Here is a 25,571-nt window from a genome sequence, read left to right as displayed (position 1 = left end):
GTGATTCTCCTGCCTCAGCCTCCCGAGTAGCCGGGATTACAGGTGTACACCACCACGTGGGACCTTTTTTCTAAACCATGTATACAAAAAGAGGCAAAAATGGAGAAATTCTTATTTCTTAGCCTTGGCACCTGTACAATACAATTGGAAGGGGTTGGGGTGGGGCTTGTCCAGAGAAGTCCCCACAAAGGTGCCCCATGACACTAGACCGTGCTCAGTCTCCATCGTGAGACTATTATTTATAATATTGATTTGTAGCACTTAAGATGTTAAATTTCCTTCAAAATCTCAAACATTAAGTTGTGTTACATGCCAATATAAATGTCAAATGTATATTATTTCATTCAAATTATCTGAAAACCATTCATTTGCATATCATGAGATCCTTTAGAAATGGAACTATTTGACTAACCAGCACGTCCCATTCTCCAACTCCAGCAAGTGACAGAAACTTGCAGGCATTGACACAATAAGGGGAAAAAATCTCCAGGACTTTAAAGTAATGAGCTCTGCAGGGTCCAGATTCCTGTTCTGCCAGAGAGAAGTCTTGTGGTAGAGGATACAAAGACTTTAGAGTGAGACAGGCCTGATCATAAATTCAAGATCTTCTTACTAGCATTAAAATCCTAGATGAGTTTCTCAACCCCTCTAGGTCTCTGTTTTTTCATCGGGAAAATAGTATTAATAATAACTTCCCCATAAGATTCTTAAGAGGCTTAAATATGTTAAAGACACTTGTCACATTAATTGGTGTTTGGTAAATGTTATTTCCTCCCTCATTCTTACTAACTTTGAGATCTTGGGAAAGCCATTGAATCCCTCTGATTCTTAATTTCATTAATACCTATAACACCTTCTAGGATAGAATCCTTTATAATTTAACTTCTCCTGAATCCCACTCCTAGGCCAGTTGTTTTCTACACATTCTTACTAACTCCTGGGATTTCACCCATCACCCAACAGTTGTACATTGATAAGTCCCAAATCTATACCCCAGCTCAAGCCTTTCTCTTGAGGTCTGGACCTTGATGTCTGGCCATTTCCTGGACATCTTCACCCAATATTCCATGTGCCCCTTAAATTCAACATGGCCATACCAAGACTCCTTAAATATTGCTTCTCAAATTTGCTGCTCCTCTTGCCTTGGTGGTGGCCACCACCTTCCTCCCTTAACAGACACCTGGAAGCCATCCAGGACCCTCACTCGTTCTCTCTGTCTCTCCTACTTTTTATTAACCCAAGGCCAACAAAGCCTGTTACATCAACCATCTTGATGCCTTTCAAGTCCCTCCCCACCTCCTTGGCCGCCATATTTCTCTTCTGTGTTCCTGCAGCAGCCTCCTGGCTGGTCTCCCTCCATGAGCCTGCTCTCCCCTCACCCTCCTGCACACACTAGTCCCTTCTACACACTTCTGGCAGAATGCTTTCTTTAAATCACAAAGCTGATCGTTTCCCTGTTTCCTAAAACTATTCGGCGTTTCTGCCTTGCATTCCACAACAAAATCCAGACCATCTGACATGCAATGGTCTTCACAGTCTTAAACCTTACAGCCCATCTTCATCTGGCCCACCTATTCCTTCGCCACAAAGGCTGAGCTGTTTAACAGTGTACCAAAGACCTCTGTTCTTTCCTTCTCTAGGAAAGAGAGATATAGGCCACTGTCTGCTAGGATATGCGTTCTCTTTCATGTGTTGCTCAGCTCATTCTAACTCATCTTTCAAAACTCCTCAGGTGTCACCTCCCCCAGGGACCCCTCTTTTCTCTTGAACCCTATGTTAGCTGCCCATCCTGTGAGGGCACTGCTTATCTGTATCACGTTAATTGAGCTACTGTATACAGAGACTGTGCCTTTATTTCCATATCTCCAGCACCCAGACCAGAGCTGTAAGACTGACTGACAGACTGAATGAATGAATGTGTATACATTGTGTATACACAAAGGTATGAAATAATAAATAAAGCATGTTAAGAATGTTTTGTAAACTACAAAGCACCAATCAGTTGTAAGGGCTTGTTATTTCTGTATACATACATAGTATATACACTTTATATCCACTTTTTTTTTTTTTTTTTAAGAGACAGGGTCTCACTCTGTTGCCCAGGCTGGAGTGCAGTGGCACAATTATAGCCTACTGCAACCTTGAGCTCCTGGGCTCAAGTGATGCTCCTACTTCAGCCTCTCAAGTAACTGAGACTACAGGCAAACACCACCATGTCCAGCCAACTTTTTATTTCTAATTTTTGGGGAGACAGGAGTCTTGCTGTGGTGCCTAGGCTGGTCTCGAACTCCTGGGCTGAAGTGATCCTCCATTTTTGTAGATAGCTCCTGCCAAGGGCTGCATTTTCTTATTAATTTGCCCATGAAAGCATAAAATTGTATGTTCTAGTTGGTAAAAATAACTCTTGGGTTAGTGTGTGTGTGTGTGTGTGTGTGTGTGTACACACCTATATTATTCTAAGGGACTCATGGGAATGAATTTAAAACCTTGAGTTTTGGATTTTGCTGGAAACTGGAGATAGAATCTAAGTTTAGGTGTCAGCACCAAAATTATCCTGCCCTCCCCTCCCCAATCCCTAAACAGCCCTGATTTCTTTTTAAACGTGAACTTTGTTCTTATGAAAAGAACTAACATGTTCTCCAACTTCCAGAAGTTCTTACAAAATTAGTTATACAGATTATCCAAATTTGGCCCTTTAAAAAATAATTTTGAACATTAGCTCTTTACAGAAAATCTATTTTCCTTCTCCTTTTCTAGAGGAAGGGCCCTTCTGAGGGCAAATCGTGCGGCAGTTTATAGATTGTCATCTCTCTAAAGACATCAAAGAAAATAAGTATTTTCTGTGTGCAAAATGGTACCTCTTTTTCCACCTTTATGTCTTTTAAAAGATTAGATAAGCCAGCTCGCAACTATAATTAATCCAAGATATTCCCAGTTTCTGGGACCAGGAGTAGCTGAGGCCGGAGGATCACTCGAGCCCAGGAGTTCAAGGCTACAGTGAGTTATGATGTCACCACTGCATTCCTGTCTGGGTGGCAGAATGAGACTCTGCCCCTATTTATTTAAAAAAAAAAAAATCAGACAATAATATTAGTAATTTTAAAAATTAAAATCTTTACAAAGACAAAAAAGACTAAGGAATTTTTTTCCCACTTGTGAAAAATTAACGAATATAATTACCTTACCAGCAAAAGCCAACACATTCCATGTGAGCCTCACAGCCCCCAGCCCCCTGGCTCAGCAGAGGACCCATTTCTGAAAAAGTGTGTTGAATGACAAGGTTTATAGGCTGCACCATTATGGCAGCTACCAGGGAGGCAGAGATGAGTATCTTCCTCTTCAGAGAGCGTGAATGTTGTGTATGACTGAAAAGTCAGGCCTGTAATATATTCAAGAAGACCTAAGGGTTTACTTTCCAATAAGGATGGAAAAAAATCTGAGCACCCCACTGTGAGCTTATCGTAATGCGCTTCATATAAAAAGTTGGTAATTAGTCCCTGAGTGAATAAAGTAGAATAGATGATAAGAGATTGATACTAAGAGGAGAAGCACAAAATGCTCTTGCCAGTCATCAAAATTTAAAGGCTATAGAGAAAGGGTTGGGGATGCCTCTGTCTGTTTACATACTATTTCCAACTCAGAATTTGTAATGATGGGGTTTATTAACTGGTGTTTTTAAATTGTATGAAAATAAAGCTTGTATAAATTTCAAAGGAACACACGGAGTGCCAAATGCAGGAGCCTTTGCAATCCAGCCTAAAATGCCACAGAGAAACTGGTGGGAATTTTGATCTCATATCAATCTCTTTTCCTCCAGCTTGGGGGTTTTTTGCTAAAATCCAGATGCGGGACAATGCTATTTAATATGAGAATCAAACAGCACATTTCAAAAACACATATTTCTGGGAACTCCAGAACATGTAATCATTTGTCTAGATTTTGTTTTCTTCATATAATTTAATATCAATTCACTTGTATATTTCTGTTGTTAGAGACTCCTGCTATAGATGAGTTCAGATTCCCAAGCTGCAGCTACCATTCATTACTTAATATGGAATAGGGCTTGATTTTTATTGGAGGGACGTTACAGAGAAAATGGAAATCAGGACGATTTCAGCGTTTACATCTGGGCCATAGCTTTGCATTAAACATGCTTCCCCTTTCCATCCCCAAGTCCTGAGAATTTAAATTTCTATTTTAATGGGATTCATGTTTTAATTTTTATGAAAAGGCATGCATTTTCATCAAAACTAATTCCATGAGTACTGAGGAAACACACTGAAGTTTCTAAACTCTTCCTAAAAAGTAAATACAAGTGAACCACATAAACGAGTGAAAATTCCAGGTCTTTGGGAGGTGGTATCATTTGTATTTTGGCACTTAATATTTTCCGTTGCTTTTAGGTCCTTGTGAACTGTCTGTGAACTACCTCGATTATAGTGGAAAATCCAGGGTCTACCTGTCTGTCAGGTCCAGTCCACAGCATCCCAGGGACTGACTCCAATCCGAATGAGATCATAGGCAGGTTTTACTTACCACAAAACTGACCAGTGAAAATCCTCATTTGCAAAACACGTAAATTAGAACTTGATTATTCAGATTACAAAAGGATTCATCAGAGGACTTTCTGAATAGAAAACACGATTACATGTAAAGCATGGTATTTTATTTCAGGGAGAGATCCATTACATATACGCCAAATTTTTGAAAATCAGTTTCTAGTTAGAAAAAGAAAGGAAATTGGCTTGTGAAATAATTTAACAGGTCAAATTCACAATTGTATCAATCTTGGACAAATACAACAAGAATGTGAAGCAAAGAGTTACTGGTGGATTCCCTGAGGATGGCTGGACTAAAGCATATCCCTTATCCCCAGGAGCTTACAGTCTGCATAGGGAAATGGATGATTAAATAGACAGAAGCCAGCACCGAGGCAGGCAGCAGAGCAATGATCCTGGAACAGCATGATCAGTAAATGAGAGGAATTCAATCAGAACTTATTCAGGATCATTGCCATGTGTATAGATGTAAAAACAAAATGATGTTCAGCAAGTAAGAATCTTTGGGACAATTAGCAGCATACATTTTATTACTTCATGATAACATTCATCAAAATAGCTTAATGGGATAATTAATTCAGGCATGTGGATTCAATTCTGATAAGCTTTAGCAAAAAATAGTATATTTAGCCCAAGTATGAGAAACCTATATATTTTCCTGCCAGAAGGAAAATTGCATGTATTTCCAAACTTTTGAGGGAAAAGGGTGTCAGTATGAACCACTATTCGTAGAAATTAACCATCGAGGCTGGACGCAGTAGCTCACGCCTGTAATCCCAGCACTTTGGGAGGCCAAGGTGGGTGGATCACTGGAAGTCAGAAGTTCGAGACCACCCTAGTCAACATGGTGAAACTGGTCTCTACTAAAAATACAAAACTCAACTGTGCGTGGCGGCGCATGTCTGTAATCCCAGCTACTCGGGAGGCTGAGGCAGGAGAATTGCTTGAACCCGGGAGGTGGAGGTTACAGTGAGCCGAGATGCACCACTGTACTACAGCCTAGGCAACAGAGCAAGACTTTGTCTCAACAAAAAAAAAAAAAAAAGAAAAGAAAAGAAAGAAAAAAAGAAGGAAATTAACCATCAAATGCTGAGCTGAAGACTCTAAATTTTTAATAGTAAGTGGATAAACCAAAACTTATGATCTAGTCTTTGTTTTATGTCTGTTGGTAGTTTTCTTTCCTTTTTTTTTTTTCCTTAACAGAGCAGCATAGTTTATCACAGAATGTTAAACCTACTTCTCAAAAAAATACTTTTATCAAAAAAGGAAAGTTTCAAGCAACTTTCGAAAAAAAGGCTATTCTTCATTTTCTTACATTTTATATTAATTCTATGCAAATTTCTACATCCTCTCTATTAATCTCTGTGACTATTAATAGCTTTGCTTGCTGGTGAGAGTATTTTTCACTGTAGCGTAAAGTAATACTCCATTTCAAATTGTTTTAATAGTCATGTTTTAATCACTATAATGCAACACAAATGTAGATTTTTCTATCATGTACCAAGGTACAACGTATTGAAGGTATTTCTGATTGTTTATATTATGTAATTTTGAACCAAGTATGACTGGATACATAGTCATATTTATAAATATTTTTAAGTAACTTAAAATCATTTTAAAAATATATTAAATAAGACAGGTGGAAAATGCTTTACTAACTGTAAAGTGTCGCATGTGTAAAATGTCCAGAGCACACCAATGTGGTTGCCAATTTAAAAGCCACCAGAAGACACAAAGCTCCTTATTTGTAGTATTTATCTGTCTGTAAAACTCATTAATGAATAATCAAATATGTTTGAGTCTCCCATCTCGCTTTGAAAGAGATGTGGTACCAACTCTCGACATAGCTATTGCAGTACTAATTCCTCACTGTTTTTAATTTGGGTCAGAGACTTGGGGATTGAAAGGGAAAGCATGTTTAATGCAAAGCTATGGCCCAAATGTAAACACTGAAATCGTCCTGAACACACTTCAACAGCAAATGTATGACAGCCTAGTGTAAAGCCATTTAGAAATAACAAGATGGACATGTACACATATGTAGGTTAAGTTCAACAGCATATAATGCCAAAAACAGTATAGTGGGTATGAGTTACTTTAACCGAGTTTAATACCTTTATCCTTTTAGTCATGGTACTGTGTGGTTTTCTTCTGAATCTCTTTCTCATTTATTTTTATCCAATTAGAAAATAAAGCAGGGCAGGGTGGCTGCATCTGTTTACTTTGTGAGCATGGGTGTATGTAAACACACACATGTATCTGTCTATTTTTTCCAGAGGCTTCTATGTACACATCGTATAAAAGTCATACTGTTAACATAAATCAACCCCAGAAGAGAAATTCCAGCATACCATTTTCCCTTGCCTATTGTCTGTGTGTGTGTTTGTATGTCAGTCTGTCTTTTTATTCTGGCTTTCTCTCTTATTCAGTATTTATAAGGACCTTTAGGGCAGATGTCTAAAAACAACTGCATAGTCATCAGGAGTTAGGCGGAATGAAATGCCTTCGCTCATCTCTACATGAGTGACCAGAAGAAAAAAAGAAACACAAAGTATCAGACTTTAGAAACCACATGCAGGTTAAAGGGCACCGACCATCCTGGCTTGTGTTCTGCCTAAAGGACAAGGCTTTCATTTGATAAAGATCATTAGTCACCAAGATATATATTTTAGAGAGTTCCCAGTAGCGAATATTCCGTTGGCAGTCACTGGAGTGTACCAGATGGTTCATTAGCATAGGCTAGACAAGTCAAAGACTTTCAGAATCATTTAGAAAATGTCAAACAGAAACAAGAATCCTGTCACTTTTTATTAGAATTAACTACATCATACCCTGGACACAGATTTCACCTTGGGTCAGAAAAATTAATACAGAATTATATGAATTGTGTAATATACTGGGTTAAGATAGGTCTTTCTCCAGGGACTCATTTGCTGGCAATATATTAAGATCCCTCTACTTTAGGAATCCTCAAACCTTTCCTTTTGTAAGATATGAAAAGAGTTGACCTTGCTCAAAATCCATTGGTGTCTAATTGATTTGAGGTATATGCAGAATTTCAACAAGACATTCTTCTAAAGCTCTTTTGTGATCCTTTTCCCGGGAAGCTCGGTGAGTGGGGTTATTCAGCAGCACGTAAAGTATGCTTTATGTCAAAAGGAAAATATATCCATTAATTGAACACACTGCTTTAGTAAACAGGAATTAAAATGCTATTGAAATGTTGCTTTTTTTTTTTTTAATGCAGATGTCAAAAACCTTGAAAACTTCCAGCTGGTAGAAGGTGTCCAGGAACAAGTCAATGCCGCCCTGCTGGACTACACAATGTGTAACTACCCGCAGCAGACAGAGAAATTTGGACAGCTACTTCTTCGACTACCCGAAATCCGGGCCATCAGCATGCAGGCTGAAGAATACCTCTACTACAAGCACCTGAACGGGGATGTGCCCTATAATAACCTTCTCATTGAAATGTTGCATGCAAAAAGAGCATAAGTTACAACCCCTAGGAGCTCTGCTTTCAAAACAAAAAGAGACTGGGGGAGTGGGGAGGGGGAAGAACAGGAAGAAAAAAAGTACTCTGAACTGCTCCAAGCAACACTAATTAAAAACTTGCTTTAAAGATATTGAATTTAAAAAGGCATAATAATCAAATACTTAATAGCAAATAAATGATGTATCAGGGTATTTGTATTGCAAACTGTGAATCAAAGGCTTCACATCCCCAGAGGATTCCATAGAAAAGACATTGTAATGGAGTGGATTGAACTCACAGATGGATAGCAACACCGTCAGAATAAAAACGGACAGAACAATTCTTGTATATTTAAACTGATCTCCGCTATGAAGAAATTTAGGAACTAATCTTATTAATTAGGCTGATACAGCGGGGGATTTGAGCTTACAGGATTCCTCCATGGTAAAGCTGAACTGAAACAATTCTCAAGAATGCATCAGCTGTACCTACAATAGCCCCTCCCTCCTGCTTTGAAGGCCCCAGCACCTCTGCCCTGTGGTCACCGAATCTGTACTAAGGACCTATGTTCAGCCACACCCAGTAGTAGCTCCACCAAATCATGAACAGCCTAATTTTGAGTGTCTGTGTCTTAGACCTGCAAACAGCTAATAGGAAATTCTATTAATATGTTAGCTTGCCATTTTAAATATGTTCTGAGGTTTGTTTTGTCACGTGTTCATGATGTTAAGAAAATGCAGGCAGTATCTCTCTTCTATCTTATATAAGTGTTAATTAATATTAAGGGAAATGACTACAAACTTTCAAAGAAAATGCTCCATAGCTAAAGTAACTTAGACCTTATTTCTGCTACTGTTGCTGAAATGTGGCTTTGGCGTTGTTGGGTTTCATAAAAAATTTCTGGCAGGAAGTCTTGTTAGGATACGTCAGTCTTTTTCATCATCCAAGTTTGTAGTTCATTTAAAAATAAAACATTAAACATATTTTGCTAGGATGTCAAATAGTCACAGTTCTAAGTCGTTGGAAACAAAATTGATGCATGTTAATCTATGCAAAGAGAAAGGAAAGGATGAGGTGATGTATTGACTCAAGGTTCATTCTTGCTGCAATTGAACATCCTCAAAACTTGGATGGAAATGGTGATTTTTACATGTGGCCTGGAAAGATATTAAAGTAATTCAAATCTTCTCCAAAGGGGAAAGGAAGAGAGTGATACTGACCTTTCTAAGTCATAGACCAAAGTCTGCTGTAGAACAAATATGGGAGGACAAAGAATCGCAAATTCTTCAAATGACTATTATCAGTATTATTAACATGCGATGCCACAGGTATGAAAGTCTTGCCTTATTTCACAATTTTAAAAGGTAGCTGTGCAGATGTGGATCAACATTTGTTTAAAATAAAGTATTAATACTTTAAAGTCAAATAAGATATAGTGTTTACATTCTTTAGGTCCTGAGGGGCAGGGGGATCTGTGATATAACAAAATAGCAAAAGCAGTTATTTCCTTAATGTTATTTTTCTGATTGGTAATTATTTTTAACAGTACTTAATTATTCTATGTCGTGAGACACTAAAATCAAAAACGGGAATCTCATTTAGACTTTAATTTTTTTGAGATTATCGGCGGCACAATCACTTGTAGAAACTGTAAAAAATGAAAGTATCTCCTAGTCCCTTAATTTTTTCATAAATGTTTCTGGCTTTTGAATAGTGTATTTATATTGTATATCATAGTTTCAACTGTAGACAATTATGATGCTAATTTATTGTTCCTTGGTTTCAACTTTGTATAAGATATAGCCAAGACTGAAGAAACCAAATATATGTGTTTACTGTAGCATGTCTTCAAGTTAGTGGAACTTAGTTCAGGGACATAGAAGAGTCTTAATGAATTAAAATCATTCACTTCATTAAATGTCTGTAAATCTTCATCATTCCTACTGTAGTTTATTTAATATCTATTGTAAATTATGTGACTTGTAGCTTCCTCTGGTTTTCAAGTAAACTTAACAAGGTGAAGTCTTACCTGGTTTTCCTTTCCAAGCATTGTAAGTTGTATACCAAAGATATTAGTTATTACTTGCGTGCGTACAAAGAGGATTATTTTATTACTTTTAGTAATCACCTCTAATACTCATCCACATGAAGGGTACACATTAGATAAGCTGGGCATTGGCTCATGCACAATCTCAGTCACCCGTGTTATCTTCATGGCTCAAAGGACAATGCAAAATCACCGACCAGAGCGCATATCCAAAGCATTACAGAGAACAGCAGCATCATTGCCCTCTCCAGCTGAAAAACAAGTTGGCTAGAAGATACACGGAGAGGAATGGTGTTGTCAACAGTTAATGAAACGGTCCTATCATGCATATGTAATGTGGGTGGAGACAATTATAAGATTTGACTATAACTATTTGGAGGGTCTTTAACATTGCCAAAAAACCAAATATGTTGATTTTTATTTTATTTTATTTTGTATTTTAAGAGGCGAGATCTTGATCTCATATGCTGCCCAGGCTGGCCTCGAACTCCTGGGCTCAAGCATTCCTCCCACTTCAGCCTCCCCAGTAGCTGGACTAGGGATGCACGCCAGCACGCCTGGCTACATTGACTCTTAAAATCTATGTTCTCTTATTTTAAAGATACAGTACTCCCCACTGAAAATCAAACCTAAAAAATGTCACTTATTGGTATGTTGTTAACCTGGTAGATTAAATCATGAGAACGATTAGAAAGATGGGCAACACAGCGGGTTACATCCACACTGCTGATCACACCAACGACAGGAGCTGATAAGCAAGAAAGCATCACAGCCAGCGTCTGTTCACCCAAGGTTGACAAGTGAAGTTTCTCTAGTGTTGATTGTTAGCCAATTTGTAACCTGACATTTACTTAGCAACTGCCTTATCAATTACAGGATTTACCGGTAACAGCAGACTCAAATATAAAAGTTTTTGGCTTAACTTGGTTTATTATAGTTGCTCTATGTTTGTAAACAGACAATCCGTAATGTCTGATTATTTGTATCACAGATCTGCAGCTGCCTTGGACTTGAATCCATGCAATGTTTAGAGTGTGAAGTCGGTTACTTGTTGATGTTTTCTTACTGTATCAATCAAATACATATTGTCATGTCAGTTCTTGCCAGGAATTTCTCAACAAAATGGAATTTTTTTTCAGTATTTCAATAAATATTGATATGCCCAGCCTGATAATTTTTAAAAGTTTTTATGTTGTCCTCATTCTATTGGGTACTAAAGCTTTTTTTTTGTTTTGCTTTTTTTTTTTTTTTTTTTTTTTTGAGACGGAGTCTTGCTCTGTCGCCCAGGCTGGAGTGCAGCGTCGCAATCTCGGCTCACTGCAAGCTCCGCCTCCCGGGTTCACACCATTCTCCTGCCTCAGCCTCCCGAGTAGCTGGGACTACAGGCGCTCGCCACTACGCCTGGCTAATTTTTTGTATTCTTTAGTAGAGACGGGGTTTCACTGTGTTAGCCAGGACGGTCTGGATCTCCTGACCTCGTGATCCACCCGCCTCAGCCTCCTAAAGTGCTGGGATTACAGGCGTGAGCCACCGCGCCTGGCCAACTAAAGCTTCTGAGAAAGAGCAAAAGAATCCCACAGGAATAGATACTTTTCCCTCTAGATATCTTCTAGAGTGGTTGACTGTCCTTCCATGGATACCTGAAGCATTAAATTCAATCTGCACATCATCTCTACATGTGAAACAAAGTATTTTATATCATTTACTGTTATAATCAATGAGCAGAAAAATCTTAATAGCCTCTCACTTTTTTGTAGAGCTTATGGTGCCCTGAGAACTTTCCCAAGTGATTTATTAATTCACTGGGTCTTCAGAACAGATCCAGGAGGTATTATTCTCATCTTAAAGCCCCTTGCACAAAATTATTCGAAACACTAGTCAGAGGAGGAGCGGGAATTTGAACCTAGGTAGTTTGACTCCAGAATCAACACTCTTAAACACTATACCACTCTGTCTCTAGACCAGGAGGACACTTCAGATTTGCTTTAAAAGGCAAAGATAGGCCAGGCGCAATGGCTCACGCCGGCAATCCCAGCACTTTGGGAGGCCGAGGCAGGCGGATCACCTGAGGTCGGGAGTTCAAGACCAGCCTGACCAACATGGAGAAACCCTGTCTCTCCTCAAAATACAAAATTAGCCGGGCGTGGTGGCACATGCCTGTAGTTTCAGCTATTCAGGAGGCTGAGGCAGGAGAATCGCTTGAACCAGGGAGGCGGAGGTTGTGGTGAGCTGAGATTGCGCCATTGCACTCTAGCCTGGGCAGTAAGAGCGAAACTCCGTCAAAAAAAAAAAAGGGGGGGGGGGCAAAGATATTGGAGAAAATCAGACATTAGGTCACCTCAAAGTATATAGATATTTATCAATAACCCAAACATAAAAGCGCTTATACTTTATGGATGTTAATCCTAAAAAGTAAGATGCCCATGTTCTAGAAATTAGCCTCCTTCAGTACCATTGTGGCTTTGCAGATGTTTAAGGCAATGAAATAACTACGAAATCCATTTTCAAAATTAATAAAACCTCTATTACAAAATAGTATAAGAGCCACAAAACACTTAACGGTGTTTAGGAAACATTATGGTCCAGCCTCCCACTTCACACTCCACCCTTCCCATCCCTACCCTGGGCCAAGATAAGCAGGAAGTGCTCATTCTTTCCCAAGCAGATGCCAATTTTTCTTAGGATCCTACAAAAAGATACCATGGAGTCCAACCCAAAATACTTCACTTAGAGTCTAGTGAGTATGAAACTTAAACTTACTATTATTTTTATTTTTATTTTTGCCTAGGCTGGAGTGCAGTGGCACGATCTCAGTTCAACAACCTCTGCCTCCAGAGCTCAAGCAATTCTCCTACCTCCACCTCCCAAATAGCTGGAACCATAGGCATGCGCCACCACACTCAGCTAATTTTTTATTTTTTGTAGAGATGAGATCTTCTTATATTGCCCAGGTTGGTCTCGAACTCCTGGGCTCAAGTGATCCTTCCGCCTTGGCCTCCCAAAGTGCTGGGATGACAGGCCTGAGCCACTGTCCCTGGCCAAAACTAAGATTTTTAAGCAACTAAATAGCGGCCTACAAAATACATCCCCCTTTTCAACCTCTAACTAGAAAGAACTTTTTAAATGATTCTTGCTGACATTCCATGAAATATGAAAATATATATTCATATTTAAATGAACTATAATTACCATACAGAAGAGTGTAGCATTTGATAAATATTTACATATGTATACACCCAGGTGATCATCACACAGTGTCAAGCAAGATAAAGCATATGGATTTTTAAAAATGTTTTTATAAGCAGTTATATACTTTAAAAAAAAAATTGGTGGAGAGAGCGTTTCTCCAAAGCCCAACCTGGCGATTGGCAGGGCTCATTCTGATGAGTGCAGAGGCCTCCCTTCCACTCACTGAGATGCTAAATCCATCAGCATGAGGCAGCCTCTAAGAAAAACCAGCCCATGCTGATGTGGATTTGATTGTTATATGTGATCTTCAAAATAACTTTGAAGAGGTTTGTACTTTGAACTAAGTTTGACGTTCAGTTTGAAGCCATCTCTGATGTATATTTTTATGAGAAACATGTGGAAAGTTTGTTCAACATAATGCAGGTCAAAATGCTACAATACTTAGTGATTTTGACATTTCCCTGGAATAATAAAGACCAATTTTCCCTAACACTGAACAGGAAGTGTATAGTTTAGTCACTCAAAATAAATATTCTTGCAATGCTTTATTACTGTTTCACGTAGGCATTTGTTTTATGTTAAGTTAGGAATTAATAATTCGGTGACTAACAGACTGTGATTGTGGTTTTGTTTGTAGAAAAGCTAAGAACCAATCTAAGAAACATTGTACGTGTGTTGCTGGAAAAGAGAGAAAGGGGCAAAGGGGGATGAAATTAGACTAATTGTTGAGTATTCCCTTGAGTGAGTTTGAAACTAAACTATCAAGAAGGGAGGAGGCTTGAAAGCACTGGAGTCTCCATGCCCTTCCTGAGCTGATGTGAGCACAGATCAGACCTGAGTCGGCCCCAGGAGGCACTGGGGATCCTGGTCCAGGCTCCATAGACACTAGATCAGATCCCAGACTATTCTTAGGATCATGTTAGAGCCAAGGGGAGACAGGAGTCGTCCTTCCAAGGAGACAATGTGTGGACTCTGATTCGTGCTTCTTACTTTGCAGAGCACGCCCACTCTCTGGTCTCAGCGGACCCAGCAGCAGCCCCCTGTCCTCAGTGGGCTTGGGCACCCTACCCCTCAGAGGGAGAAGCCCAGCCCAGGAGCTGTGCCTGGGCTGGGGCCTCTCAGTACTTTCGTGACAGGAATTGAAGTCCCTCCAGCTCCCCTGCCACCATGGGCATCTCCTGTGTGGAAGCCGTCGCAGGCTGTTCTTCCTCACCTCTCCTTCCTCCCGCGTGGCCTCAATATCCAAGCCCCACCAGTTACTTTTCCTATTTTTCTCCCCTGTCAGTCTGCCCCTTCCTTCCCTGCAGATTTAGAGCAGGCCTTTGGCATTTCTTGCCTGGAATTATGCAGTAGACTCCGGGCTGATCTGCTATCAATCTGAACGTACTCCAAATCTCACTCCATAGAGCACCCAGACCCATCTCCCTAACCCAGAGCTGATCATGTCATTCTCTTGCTTACAGTCCTCCAATACCTGGTATCTTCAGGAAAAAGTCAACTCTCACCATGGCATCCAGGTCTTTCCTGGCACAGCCTATGCCTGCCTTCCCAGCCTCCGCCTGCTTTTCCAGCCTCCTGTCCAGGCCCACTCATGCATCGACCACACCATAAGCACAGCCTGCTTCTTCCTGTTCACTGTTCTCCAATGGTCTAGCCAACAAAAACCAGGCTTAGAGAAGCCAAGGCAAGGAGGCTGCCCCTCCCCATCCAGCACACCCCCATCTCTGGGGCTCCCAGACCTCTGATGTTCATTATGCTCTGGTTTCATTGTGTTTGTTTCCCAGGGTGGCTCCTCTAAACTGTGAGCGAAAGAGCAAGGGCAGTGACTCAGTCATTTATAAACCACTGGCCCAGTGCCTGGCATAGAGCAGGCACGGCACATGACGTCCACAAAAGAATCAAAGTTTCCTGAGTTGTGGACCACATTGCCCCACAGTGGTCTCCTTGACTTGACCACGTGCATCTTCATCAGGCCCAGACTGGGATAGTCCAGTACCCATCCAATACGCTCTTCTATGCCACCCCGTAACACAAACGTACTTTATGTTTGCTTCAGAGGTGATTCGCATGTGTGACGCACGTCAGCTCCCACTCTACGTGTGTTGTTCATCCAAGAACTAGGCAGTGAAAGTGGCATCACGCCATTCATATGAGGCGTTTAGCGTCATTACCCAACATCAGAAGAAAGAGCTGCAAAGGGAATTAGAACTGTGCTCTGTGGCTCAGAGAGTAGAAACCCGTAGTAGTAAGGTAGGTAAATATTATGAAGAGGAAGATTTTGACACAATGTGGGGAAAAAAAAAAGTTTCATGGTCAAAGCTGTCCAAAAATGGAACTAACTATATTACAGGCTGGTGACCTTCTAGAAACTGCTCCACCTAAGGCTGGACCTGACAACAGTTTTGGGGCTGTGACTCCTACATGGAATGGCTGGCTGGGTAATCTTTAATGACCCTCCAGAACTGACAGTCCAGGATTCCAGCAGGGCCAACCAAACAGACAGGCCTACACCTTCAGGAAGGACCTCTTTCCTCACTTCTCCCCACAGGGAAGATTTGCTTGTGCTGTTAGAGTCTGCTAGGATGACAAGATACTGAGAGGAGAAATCCAGCCAACTCCAGAGACCTAAGTATGTAAGAGAGAAATTTATGAAGCTTGTTTTGGTATTTCTTTATGATGCAGGAGAAAAATCACAGGCTGCCAAACATGTTAGACCGACTCATGCTTACAAACAGGCAAGAGTTAGCATTCCGAAAATGTATCTACCTTTTGGAAAAATTGCATTTCTCCCTTTGCCTCTGCTTCTCCAGCATCTGGTATGGAGTTGGAAGAAGCTCATGGTCAAGGTGCTGGTTCCCACATGCATCTACCTCCTCTGTGTGAGGATCAAAAACATTCTCTGGTTAGACGATGTCACCTAGGAACATTGCTGGTACTTGTCCTCCCAGCCCTTCCTCACAGCTCACCCCACCATCTGATGAAAGAGAGCCAGTTGAAAAAGTTGCACTGGGCTGGGTGCAGTGGCTTATGCCTGTAATCCCAGCACTTTGGGAGGCTGAGGCAGGTAGATTACCTAGAGTCAAGAGTTCGAGACCAGCCTGACCAATATGGTGAAACCTCGCCTATACTAAAAATACAAAAATTAGCCGGGCATGGTGGTATGCACCTGTAGTCCCAGCTACTGGGGAGGCTGACACAGGAGAATTGCTTGAACCCAGCAGGCAGAGGTTACAGGGAGCCGAGACAGCACCACTGTACTTCAGCCTAGGCAACAGTGCAAGACTCCTTCAAAAAAAGAAAGAAAGAAAGAAAGAAAGAAAGAAAGAAAGAAAGAAAGAAAGAAAGAAAGAAAGAAAGAAAGAAAGAAAGAAAGAAAGAAAGAAAGAAAGAAAGAAAGAAAGAAAGAAAGAAAGAAAGAAAGAAGGAAAGAAGGAAAGAAGGAAAGAAGGAAAGAAGGAAAGAAGGAAAGAAGGAAAGAAGGAAAGAAGGAAAGAAGGAAAGAAGGAAAGAAGGAAAGAAGGAAAGAAGGAAAGAAAGAAAGAGAGAAAGGCCGGGCACGGTGGCTCAAGCCTGTAATCCCAGCACTTTGGGAGGCCGAGACAGGCGGATCACAAGGTCAGGAGATCAAGACCATCCTGGCTAACATGGCGAAACCCCGTCTCTACTAAAAAATACAAAAAACTAGCCGGGTGAGTTGGCGGGCGCCTGTAGTCCCAGCTACTCGGGAGGCTGAGGCAGGAGAATGGCGTGAACCCAGGGAAGCGGAGCTTGCAGTGAGCTGAGATCCAGCCACTGCACTCCAGCCTGGGCGACAGAGCGAGACTCCATCTCAAAAAAAAAAAAAGAAAGAAAGAAAGAAAAGAAAAAGTTGCACTGGAGAAACCCAGAACATCCATAAAAATGACTTAATATTTGTATTAATTTTACTTTTATTAATTAATAGAATAAAAACAATTTATTCCATATCCAAGAAATAATAATTGTTCCAGGCAATGATCTAATTGAGGAAATATACCCAAAGAACACATACTAGAGAGAGTTCATGAAAATAATAGCATCTATGTTTAAGCACTATGTGCTGAGTTTTGAGTGCTATATGCTATGACAGACAGTTATCTCCCCAAAATGTATCTTCTCTTTTTTCCCTGGACACATGGCTGCCCAGCCGAAGACTACATTTTCCAGCTTCCTTTACAGCGAGGCATGACCAAGTGAGTAAGATGGGTCTGCAGTAATGGGATGTGAGCTGAAGTGACAAGCATACCTCTCAGTCTTCTCCATTGGTAAAAACGAGTCACTTTCCTTAGTCTTTGGCTCCTAGCCCTTTCCCTGGCCGGACCCGAGGTGCAGACAGCAATCCAAGAAGACCAGTGATTGAAGAGCAACAAGAGGGCTGTGTAACCTGGATCCCTGAATGGCCTGATAGTGCCTACAGGTCAGCCTCAGGTGAGAGACAAATAAACTCCTCTCTTATTTAAGCCACTGCATATTGGGCTTTCTTTTTATTTCCAAAGCTTAGCATTTACCTTACTCTGCAAACATGATTTCATTTAATCCTCATAACAACCCCTCCTTGTGACTATGAAAACTGAAACTTCCAGAGGTACATAACTTGTTCAAAGTCCTGCAGCTAGAAAGTGACAGAGGGAGGGTTCAAAAACAGTTCTGATTCTAAACCTCAGGAGTTGGGAACCTGAACAACTTAGCTACAGTGTCTTCCTGAAAGCACATACCAAGGTATCCTGTAGGGTCAACATTCACTGCAACAACTGAGCATTTTCTTTAGGACCGAAAAGAAGCAGGCTGGGCACGGTGGTTCACACCTGTAATCCCAGAACTTTGTGGGCAGATGACCTGAGGTCAGGAGTTCGAGACCAACCTGGCCAACATGGCAAAACCCCGTCTCTACTAAAAACACAAAAATTAGCCAGGTGTGGTGGCACATGCCTGTAATCCCAGATACTTGGGAGACTGAGGCAGGAGAATCACTTGAACCCGGGAGACGGAGGTTGCAGTGAGCCGAGATCATACCACAGCACTCCAGCCTGGGCAACAGAGTGAGACTCTGTCTCGAAAAAATAGTAATAACAAATTAAAAAGAAAAGAAGCAATAGCGACAGATACATTTCTAATAACTGCAACACCAAATAACTAGAAATTTTCTTGATCTTAACAAGAGCCTAGACAAGCGCAGTTATAACCACAGACATTTAAAACAAGGGTCAGCTGCTCAGTGCCGTGGGAGTATCGACAACACAGACATTCTTTGAGTCTTACATAAACGAGAATTTTGAGGTGGTGACCTTTATTTTCTATACCACCTCAACGGGAAACATTGGCATAACCACCACTTATTAGCCCTGACTATGCTGCAACTATAAGAACTATACTAATTTTTATACCTTGGTTTGATTAATAGTTTCCCTGTTTATTTTATCACAAAATCACTTGAGCCATGTTATCTATACATTGATTATTAGAGACTATGCAAATACAAAGCAATCATGTTATGAAGAGAAAACATGTTGTGTTGATCATTTCTGCTCACATTCCTTTGCCGTCAGTGCAGTTAGTAAAGTACTGGTTGTTTAAAACAATTTTGTACCAAAGATTTTCCCCAGAAATAAATTAAGACTGCCAAAAGGTCTCTGCTGTAGAGGTGGAACAAGCTTCTATAAATAAGTGTGGAAACACGTGTTACATTCCCCCTGAGTGTTGCTGTAACAGGTTTTATTTCGCCTCTGCTCTTGCCTTGTGGCCTTGTGTTATTTGAGTGTCAGATGTTCCTGCAACTATTGTGTGGCCTGGATTCCAGCCAAGCTCCTTGGGCAATGCCTGATCAGTGCTCCCTCATCCTCTCTACTTCCCTTAAAGAAGTCTTAAAGTGGCACAACCACCTGGGGAGAGAGAGAAGGCCTCTCATCTGTGTGTGTGTCTCTCTCTCTCTTTTTTTTTTATAATTGAGACAAGGTCTTGCTCTGTTGCCCAGACTGGAGTGCAATAGCAGGATCATGGCTCACTGCAGCCTTGACCTCCCAGGTTCAAGTAATTCTCCCACCTTAGCCTCCTGAATAGATAAGACCACAGGTGTGCACCACCATGCACAGCTAATGTTTTGTTTTTTTTGTTTTCTGTAGAGACAGGGTCTCCCTATGTTGCCCAGGCTGGTCTCAAACTCCTTTGCTCAAGAGATCCTCCCACCTCAGCCTCCCAAAGTGCGAGGATTGCAGGCATGTAATGGATTAATGCAGAATCTAGGAAACAAACCATGCAAGAGATGGATTGTTAAACCCCACCTCTTCCTTTTTGTTTCATCATCTGATTTTTGGGAAGAACCTTCCTTTTTTCAACCTCAATAAAAGAAAACGCAATAAAACACACCATTATCGTGGGTTTATTTCACGTCTTTAAAAATCATCATCTTGGCATAACTAAGCAAAAAGTAAAAGGAGCATGACAGTGGTTTCTGCTTTTAGTGCTCTTTTTCTGTTTTTTGTTTGTTTGTTTGTTTGTTTTTTGCTTTGTTTCATTTTAATATAAAAGAAACTAAAATGAGGAGCTTATTTGTCTTCAACACAACATGCAGCCTCTTTATCCAGCCATATTTGTGCCTGAAGTGTTATTAGCCAAAGAGAATTTTACAGAAGGTACAAGATTTAAATGTGGATGCTGCTGACAAAGGCATAAAAGACTGAGTAACAGGTGACTGCTGGGAGATGAGAAGTGGGAACCAGAAACCCAAGGGCGATCCACAGATATGGAAAAGAAGATACTAGAAGACAAGGGCCTGGAAGGGGTAAGAAGATGAGCTGAAAGCATATAGGGCTTAAAAAAAAAAAAAGATGAGGCTGCAACATTGAAACACCCTAGCTGGGCGTGGTGGCTCACGCCTATAATCCCAGCACTTTGGGAGGCCAAGGTGGGCAGAACACCTGAGGTCAGGAGTTGGAGACCAGCCTGGCCAACATGGTGAAACCTTGTCTCTACTAAAAATACAAAAATTAGCTGGGTGTGGTGGTGGGCACCTGCAATCCCAGCTACTCGGGAGGCTGAGGCAGGAGAATCACTTGAACCCGGGAGGCAGAGGTTACAGTGAGCTGAGATCATGCCATTGCACTCCAGCCTGCGCAATAAGAGCAAAACTCCGTCTCAAAAAATAAATAAATAAAAATAAAAAAAGAAAGAGACTTCAGGGGAACGTGGGACTACAAACGTTTTTTATATGTTTGAACACAATTCATTATGATTACATAGGAATAGGGAAAGTCAAAATCTACTAATTTTGTTATCGGTTAGTAAAATACCTGTTATTAATAATCTGTTTGCTTTTGAGTTCTCCAAACAGAATAAAGCCATGTGCCCTTCCTTCTGTCCGTCCATCAGGTGTTTGGGAATGGAAAACAGCTCCAGTCTTCCATCCCATCAGTACCTACATGGGGGTGGGACGTGGGTTGTGACCTCAGCAGCTCAGATGGTCAAGGCCTCCTTCAGCCGTTGGCTGAGAGTGTGGAAGATGGGAGTGGCAGTGGCTTTGTAAACACGGAGGAGGGGCATCTGCCACTTGTATATCTGGGAACACCCCAGAGAAACCATAAGGTTCCCAGGGATGGAGGGTAAGAGGAAGGAGAGGCAACAGGTAAGGCTCTCCTCTTCCCCTGCCCTCCACTGTGTTGCCAGCCATCCTGAAATCAGGTTATTATGCCCCAAAATCAAGTACCCTGCCCATTCCCAGGTTACCAAATCCTACTCTATGTCTTTGCTTAGACAATTTCAGGTATCTACTCTTCTTAGTCAGAGGAAAGTAAACAGGTAGTTATCCATCTACGGCCAGGAAATGAACACCTGGCCCAGATGCCCAAAAGCAGTAATCCTTCCTTCCCTCCCTCACCCCTGCATTCTCCCTCCTTATTTTCTAAGAATTGCTTTGCTTTCAGAGAGAGAGAGCCAAGCTTACAGAATACGTCACAAATCTAGCATAAATAAGATGCACATCTCAGTAGTGTAATGTGTCAGCGCATGGGAAGAATTAAAAGGGCATTACAAGTCTACTGAACGTCCCCTGTTTCTTCCATCGTGAAGCTTTGGGGAGCCAGGCGCTCCACCAGGGATCTGAAACCTGCTCCCAACTTTAGCTTCTTTTAACTCGATGCTTACTCATAACAGGTGCTCAAAAAACATTTCTCAGATTAAATCCAATAGTTAATTGCTTTTATCCTGTTTTAATGTGTATTTGAAAGCAAATAATTTGAAAAGCAGTATTAATGGTCTCTGTCACCATGAAAAGATCTGATTTGTATTAAAATCTTCCTCTTTACCTTTCTTATACCTACTTTAAAAGATAATGCAATCATTTAAAATTATACTTTCACTGATAATTTCTGGGCCAGTAAATTCTTGATTATCTAGGATAAAGAAGATATGACTTGAAAAATAACTCTGAAAACCACTAAGGTCCAAAACATGGAAACCTCCTTTTCATTGTCTATCCATTCACCATGAAAGTCTATATTGCTTGAAAGAGAGTAAGCAAGAGCCTTTGCACCTAGATCCAGACACTATTACCTTCATCAGCCCTGGCAATTATTACATCATAGACAACATAGTTCTTTCTTAGTTGGACATTTTGTTTGGTCACTTGTTAATCTGAAAATCCAAGTGACCAGATATACCTTATTTCTTCAAATCTAAGATACCAACAATTGTGAGACACACCATTATCTTCTCCACCACTGAAAAGGAAATGTGCTTCTGGTATCATTGAAAGATACACGATATATCCTGACTTGAAGGAAGGTAAATGGTGAAAAATGTGTCTTAAGAGTGGTGAGATGAAGCACTATTTCCCTGGCTAAGGGTTCTTCACAGCCACGTTCCGGAAGCCCGAATTCCATGGCAGGAATCAGGCACCAACCATTTCAACCATGACTAACAGTATCTAAAATTACCAATGGATTTCTTAGGTTGTGTCTATTTATTTCCTTATTCGACAGATATTTCTTTGTACCTAGCATACGTGTTAGACACTGTCATACCCGCAAGTGTTAACAGTCTAGAAATGCATGACTTTGGTTTAGGCCAGGGATCAGCAAACCATGGCCATGTGCCAACTCCAGCAGGCCTGTTTTTGTAAACTTTTGTAACAAAACCACACCCGTATGTTTAAGTAGTGCCTATGTCTCCTTTTCTAGTGCAATGACAGTGTTGTCACCACAAAAACTACATGTTGCCTGGAAAGCCTGAAATATTTTCAATCTGACCTTTTACAGAAAAAGTTTGCTGATCTTTGGTGTAGGCTAATAGTTTGGGACTATAGTTGGGTCACTTTAACAACCTTCAATTTAAAACAAATATCCTATCCATTCAAAGTGGCACAGACTGTTTAAGAAGATAAACTGGGCTGGGTGCAGTGGCTCACGCCTGTAATCCCAGCACTTTGGGAGGCCAAGGCAGGTGGATCACCTGAGGTCAGGAGTTCGAGACCAGCCTGGCCAACATGGTGAAACCCCATCTCTACCAAAAGTACAAAACTTTGCCAGGCATGGTGGCGGGCACCTGTAATCCCAGCTACTGGGAAGGCTGAGGCAGGAGAATCGCTTGAACTCAGGAGGTGGAGGTTGCAGTGAGCCGAGATCATGCTACTGCACTTCAGCCTAGGCGACAAGAGCAAGACTCCATCTCAAACATAAAATAAAATAAAAATAAAATAAAATAAAAAGATAAACTAGGCAGGAAAGAGAATAAACAAGGACTATAGGACATACAGAGGCTAAGCACTAGGGATTATTGAAGACCTTTTCTTTCTTTCTCTTTGCCTGTAACATACAGTCTTCTGAGTATTACATGACATTGATAAGGAGAGAAAGATCTGTTAACCTGACAATATTGCAATTTATTAGCAACTCCGGTATTCAGGTTTACAAAGAAAGAATTGAACACTTGTAGGTAACATCTGATGTAGTGACAATGAACTTGAGCCATCCTCCACTAATCTTCATCAGTGACATCCTCTCAACACCGACCCTCTGTGCTGTCATTCATGGCTTTATACAACCAATATTTATTAAGCAATTACTATATGCAAGGCTGTTCTGGGCACTGGGGATAAAACAGTGAATAAGACAAATCCCCTACTTGACGGAGTTTGAATTTTAGTGGAAAGATACAAAAATAGGTAAAATAACTAAGTACTGTATCAGATGATGGTGATAACTGCCATGATAAAACATAAAGCAGGATAAAGAGACAAAAAGTGACAGTGGAGGGGTAGGTGAAAGGGGTGGCAGGAGACCAGGGAAGGACTCTCTGCCGTTTTAGGGAAACCTGAAGAAGGAGGGACTAGGCCATTAGGATACCTGGAACGCTTTCTGGCGGTGGAATGAATCCATGCAAAGGCCTTGAGGCAGAAGCATTGTGGCCAGGCTTGAGAAACGTCCAGGAAGCCTGTGTGCAAGCACAAAAGTAAAAGACAGCAAGGCAGGCCAGGCGCAGTGGCTCATGCCTATAATCTCGGCACTTTGGGACGCCAAGGAGGGCAGATCACCTGAGGTCAGAAGTTCAAGATCAGCCTGACCAACATGGTGAAACCCCGTCTCTATCAAAAATACAAAAATTAGCTGGGTGTGGTGGAGGGTGCCTGTAATCCCAGCTACTCCTGGAGGCTGAAGCAGGAGAATCACTTAAATCCAGGAGGCAAAAGTTGCAGTAAGCCGAGATCGCACCACTGCACTCCAGCCTGGGTGACAAAGCAAGACTCCATCTCAAAAAAAGGAAAGAAGGAAGGAAGGAAGGAAGGAAGGAAGGAAGGAAGGAAGGAAGGAAGGAAGGAAGGAAGGAAGGAAGGAAGGAAAGAAGGAAGGAAAACATGGGGAAATAAGAGGATAAAGTTGGAGGGGGTCGGAGGCCAGGCCATGGAACATTTGTAGTCCTCAGCAAAGGCCTCAGTGTCCTTCAGTGTAAGAGGGGAAGCCATTGGATGGTTTTGGGCAGAGGAGGGCATGATCTGGCAACGGAGTGGGGAAGAGACTGTTGGGAAGTCGGGTGGAAGGAGGAAAACAAGAGAAGGCTAGTGTAATAATTCAGGCAAGAGATAAAGGTGGCTTGGCGTAGAGTGACCATGAGAAAAATGGCAAAAAGTAGTCACATTCTGGGTATATTCCAAAGGTAATGCCTAGAGGATCTGCTAATGAATTGGATGTAGAGTTTCACAGTAAAAGAGGCGAGGAAGTTAACTCATTCTTTGTTATGGGCGATTGACATTTGCTCGTTTCTATATAAGATATGGATAAATTCATGTTTAGAAAAATTGTATATGAACTTAGTAACATAATCTAAGCAAAAATGCATGCTTGTCATACAGATACAAATTCAAGGCCAATTGTTCAGCCTGCTTTTCCAAGCGTGGCCTTGCCTAAGCCCTTCCTTCTATGAGGAAATTCTGGAGATCCTGGAAATTCTGGGAATTTTGTTATTAGGCATACTTCACTCATCCTCATGGTCTTTATGTCCCTCTTATGAGCAAGGTTTCCTGTATCTGCAGTAGTATCAAATGCAAATGACAATTTGTATTTTTCATTACAAATTACTCCTAAAATTAGCATACTAGAGTTCTAATAAACTTTTAAAATTGCCTTAGAATACGTTAATATTCAGAAAAGGCATTAAAAATTGAATGACTAGGTCGGTCGCTGTGGCTCATGCCTGTAATCCCAGCACTTTGGGAGGCCGAGGCAGGCAGATCACTTGAGGCCAGGACTTCGAGACCAGTCTCGCCAACATGGCCGAAACCCCATCTCTACTAAAAATACAAAAATTAGTTGGTCATGGTGGTGAGCACCTATAATCTTAGCCACCTGGGAGACTGAGACAGGAGAACTGCTTGAACTTGGGAGGCACAAGTTGCAGTGAGCAGAGACCGTGCCACTGTACGATGGCATGGGGCATTGGCAATGGAATGAGAATCTGTATTTAAAAAAAAAAAAAAAAAAAAAAAAAAGAATGACTAAATTATTTTATTTATTTTATTTTTTATTATTATTATTTTTTTGAGATGGAGTCTCGCTGCGACGCCCAGGCTGGAGTGCAATGGTGTGATCTCAGCTCACTGCAACATCCGCCTCCCAGGTTCAAGCCATTCTCCTGCCTCAGCATCCCGAGTAGCTGGGACTATAAGTGCCCGACACCATGCCTGGCTAATTTTTGTATTTTTGGTAGAGATGGGATTGAACAATGTTGGCCAGGCTAGTCTCGAACTCCTGACCTCAAGTGATCTACCGGCCTTGGCCTCCCAAAGCGCTGGGATTAC

At 41.2% G+C, this 25,571-nt stretch overlaps 1 protein-coding gene across 3 annotated transcripts in view; it reads left to right on the top strand.

Moving 5' to 3' along the window:
• The window catches only part of NR5A2 (nuclear receptor subfamily 5 group A member 2), a 148,169-nt gene extending 136,905 nt beyond the window's left edge, over nucleotides 1-11,264 (top strand). For all 3 annotated transcript variants that reach the window (XM_050782329.1, XM_050782340.1, XM_050782350.1), the window contains one exon: nucleotides 7,807-11,264. In XM_050782329.1, the coding sequence (XP_050638286.1) occupies nucleotides 7,807-8,054 (248 nt within the window). In that variant the 3' untranslated portion in view covers nucleotides 8,055-11,264. The remainder of the gene's footprint in view (nucleotides 1-7,806) is intronic.
• The last annotated feature ends 14,307 nt before the right edge of the window (nucleotides 11,265-25,571 follow it).

The sequence above is a fragment of the Macaca thibetana genome, chromosome 1 (genome assembly GCF_024542745.1).
Source record: "Macaca thibetana thibetana isolate TM-01 chromosome 1, ASM2454274v1, whole genome shotgun sequence".
Lineage (NCBI taxonomy): Eukaryota > Metazoa > Chordata > Mammalia > Primates > Cercopithecidae > Macaca > Macaca thibetana.
This window is presented reverse-complemented; position numbering and strand designations above follow the sequence as displayed.